Raw genomic sequence first — 3392 nt, 5'->3', positions numbered from 1 at the left:
GTGTCACCCAGGCTCGCTCCCCTCTCTTGGGAATTAGACTTGACCTGCTTGTAACACGTGGCTTAGGTGTCCCCATGCTTCCTTTCCCCTGGAGTGAGTGTAAGTGTCCAACGGTGGAGCGGTAGGCTGGGTCGACTAGGGAAACAAGTGACCCTTATGTATGTGTACGAGAGAGCTTTCTATCAAGAAGTGATTCTTTAGCAAGCACATAGCGCAGCCCAGTCCAGGTCAAGTCCAGAAGTCCGATGCCCATCCATAAGTCCCTCTTCAGACTCACACAGCCACAGACCATAAAGCAGAATGCAGGCAGATCACGGGCAGGTGGGTGTAGAGTTGTGTGGATCCAATGGTGGTGGGAACATCACAGGGCGTGTGCAGGTACCAGTATGGCCCATCAAAGGAAGGTGAAAGGAGAGGGAGGGAGAGAGAGAGAGAGACCGACCTCCAGAGAGCCATTTCTCTCCATCACACCTCCAAAGGAAGTCATCAGCCTTCGACCTGAGTAACAGGCTAAACTCCACCCATATCTTCTTACAGGTGCCATGTTGGCACCAAACACCTACTTGTCACATATGGCTCCCAGGATGAATGTGGACGCAGAGTGTGAGACTGAATGTTCAAACAACACCCCAGATTAAAACTCAAGTCGCTGCTGACACTTAGCACCCCCGAGAGGACAGAACCGAGACTCTGAATCCTTCTGGAAGCAGGACTGCCACATCTTGCTTCCATGGAGTGTCCAGTGGGCTTCTATCCGCCGACTTTCTAGTTAACAGCCAAGTGCCTTAACCACGGTGCCGCCAGGGTTCCTTAATCAATAAAGGTGTTTATAACAGATGTCTTTACACCAAGAGGATGAGAATGGCCCTTTCTGCTGAAATACACTCTCACCTCTAGCACGATACTCTGAGAAGAAACATTTTAAAACATCTTTCTTTAAGGCACCTGTAAACACGGCAGTTGGAAAGGACCAGCAGCTCCTCGGGAGAGAGACGGGGCTTTCTCCTGCCCTCCATGGTCACAGTCGTGGACACCCACAGGGGCCCCTATGAGTCAGCAGGGACTTGATGGCCATGAGTTTGACTTTAAACACTGTTGAGGGTATTTTAGACAACTGCTGTTTGCACCAGTATACCTAGGAATTGCTTGTTCTGTCCCAAATGGAATTTCTGAAACATTCAATTTAGTTATTTTTTGGATATGTTTCTCATTCTGTTTTGCAGGGTTCCGGACTTGGTTGCGTGTTTCGGCGAGAAAATCCCTCGTGCTTGCTGTAGAGTGAACTTCACCTCTCTTGGGAATCGGACTCCCCCCTGCGAACTCCTACCCGGGGACGGAAATGGCCAAGCGTAAATAAGTCTCCCGCCCTGCGGGCAGAGAGGTGTGACAGCCCGAAGACATTAAGGGGATTTAACCTTTCAAGTCTATTGCTTCTGAAGGTGGAAACCCAGAACATACCATGAAACGATGATCAGAAACACTGTTGCCCTGAACTGTTCATCTATTGGAATCTCTCTCCTTTTTCTCTTGGCAGATCCTTCATGCGGCCTTTTCATATAAGCGTCTGAGGCAGAGAGAGGGAGATGGAGAGGCCGAAGGTGCCTGGAAGATGTCCAGTTGCTGCCTGCACTTTCCCAGCCTTTCCCCATCGCTGCCTGGTTTGCGTGACATGCCCTTCCCAGGGCACCTTGGTCTAAGCCATCCCTCAGAGAGAGACATCTGGCAGGGGCTCGAACTTGCGTAACAACATGGCCAGCCAGCCGCCGGAAGACGCTGCTGAGTTGCAGGTGTCAGACGAGCTGGAGTGTAAGATCTGCTACAACCGGTACAACCTGAAACAGAGGAAGCCCAAGGTGCTGGAGTGTTGCCACCGGGTGTGTGCCAAATGTCTCTACAAGATCATCGACTTTGGGGACTCCCCACAAGGCGTCATCGTGTGCCCCTTCTGCCGCTTCGAGACTTGCCTCCCGGATGACGAGGTCAGCAGCCTCCCGGACGACAGCAACATCCTCGTGAACTTGACCTGCGGAGGCAAAGGGAAGAAGGACCTGCCGGACAACCCCACGGAGCTGCTGCTAACCCCCAAAAGACTGGCCTCCCTGGTGAGCCCTTCGCACACCTCCTCCAACTGCCTGGTCATCACCATCATGGAGGTGCAGCGCGAGAGCTCCCCGCCACTCAGCTCCACGCCCGTGGTGGAGTTTTACAGGCCAGCGAGCTTCGACTCCGTGGCCGCCGTGTCCCATGACTGGACCGTGTGGAACTGCACCACCCTGCTCTTCCAGACCTCCATCCGGGTGCTGGTTTGGCTGCTGGGCTTGCTGTACTTCAGCTCCCTGCCCTTGGGGATCTACTTGCTGGTGTCGAAGAAAGTCACCCTGGGGGTCGTCTTCGTCAGCCTCGTCCCCTCGAGCCTTGTTATCCTGATGGTGTACGGCTTTTGCCAGTGCGTCTGCCATGAATTCCTCGACTGTATGGCGCCCTCCTCCTCGTAGGTCAGCATAGCAGGCAGTCGGACCGGTGATCGAGAATGCATTTCCTTCGTCTCTTTTATAAACCATGCCCAGGATGTAAACCAAACCGCTGTCCCTATCTGTGTGCGCCATTTTCCGACTCCATGTTGCCACGAGCCCCTCGCCCCGCCCTGGGTCTGGGCACAGATGCGAACACGTGAGCGATGCTTGCTGGCACCCTGGGGGACAGTCTTCTAGAAGGAGGAGTGGCGCCCGCTGACAGATGTGGGGAGAAGGGGTGGTGTGGGCCGAGGTCCAGGTCGCTGGGGGAAAGTTAGGAGGGAGCCCGTTCCAGCTCTTGTCATCGTTGAGAGTGTAGTCGAGGGGAACTGTCACAAGACGCGCCTGTCTGCATGGCGCGTGCACACCCCACACACACACACCCCCCATGTCAGAGGTCAGTGTCACTCGAGGGTTTGCTGCTTCCACAACGGGGCCTGCTTCTGCCCTTCGTGCTCCTCAGGCGCGGAGAACTCAGACTCCTTCCCCGGGCGACTTCAGCTCAATGCCTGTTGTGGCCACAGCACGAACAGGAATGTGCAGCATGTCGAACGTGCATCGAAGTGAACCGTGTGACAGAATGTGGCTGTTTGTCTCTGGGGCACACGATCCCCCCCTGCCCCCCCACAGTACGTGGCCCATCTCCCCAGCCTTCTCTGCAGTTCCCACGGGGCAGGAGTTGCTCACGGAAACCTAAGTCTTCCCTGGAAGGCTCTGAGGGCTCTTCTTTCTGGGCTTGTGTTTTCGAGCACGTTGCTCCATCATGCCCGTCCCCGGGTCTCCCTGAGCTTCCATGAGAATGAATGGCTTTATGGTGAAGATGTTCTTCTTCTTTAAAAATTTTTTTTTTCTAATTTTACACATGCAAATGTACCTTAA

At 54.2% G+C, this 3392-nt stretch overlaps 1 protein-coding gene across 1 annotated transcript; it reads left to right on the top strand.

Moving 5' to 3' along the window:
- Positions 1-1748: 1748 nt before the first annotated feature.
- RNF182 (ring finger protein 182) lies at positions 1749-2495 on the top strand. Its single transcript, XM_075543113.1, has one exon. The coding sequence runs from the start codon at positions 1749-1751 to the stop codon at positions 2493-2495; it is 747 nt and encodes a 248-aa protein (XP_075399228.1).
- Positions 2496-3392: the final 897 nt, after the last annotated feature.

Source organism: Tenrec ecaudatus, chromosome 1 (genome assembly GCF_050624435.1).
Source record: "Tenrec ecaudatus isolate mTenEca1 chromosome 1, mTenEca1.hap1, whole genome shotgun sequence".
NCBI lineage: Eukaryota > Metazoa > Chordata > Mammalia > Afrosoricida > Tenrecidae > Tenrec > Tenrec ecaudatus.
This window is presented reverse-complemented; position numbering and strand designations above follow the sequence as displayed.

What these genes read in the sequence shown, in the direction of transcription:
- RNF182 (XM_075543113.1), top strand. Translation starts at nt 1,749, where the DNA reads ATGGCCAGCCAGCCGCCGGAAGACGCTGCTGAGTTGCAGGTGTCAGAC.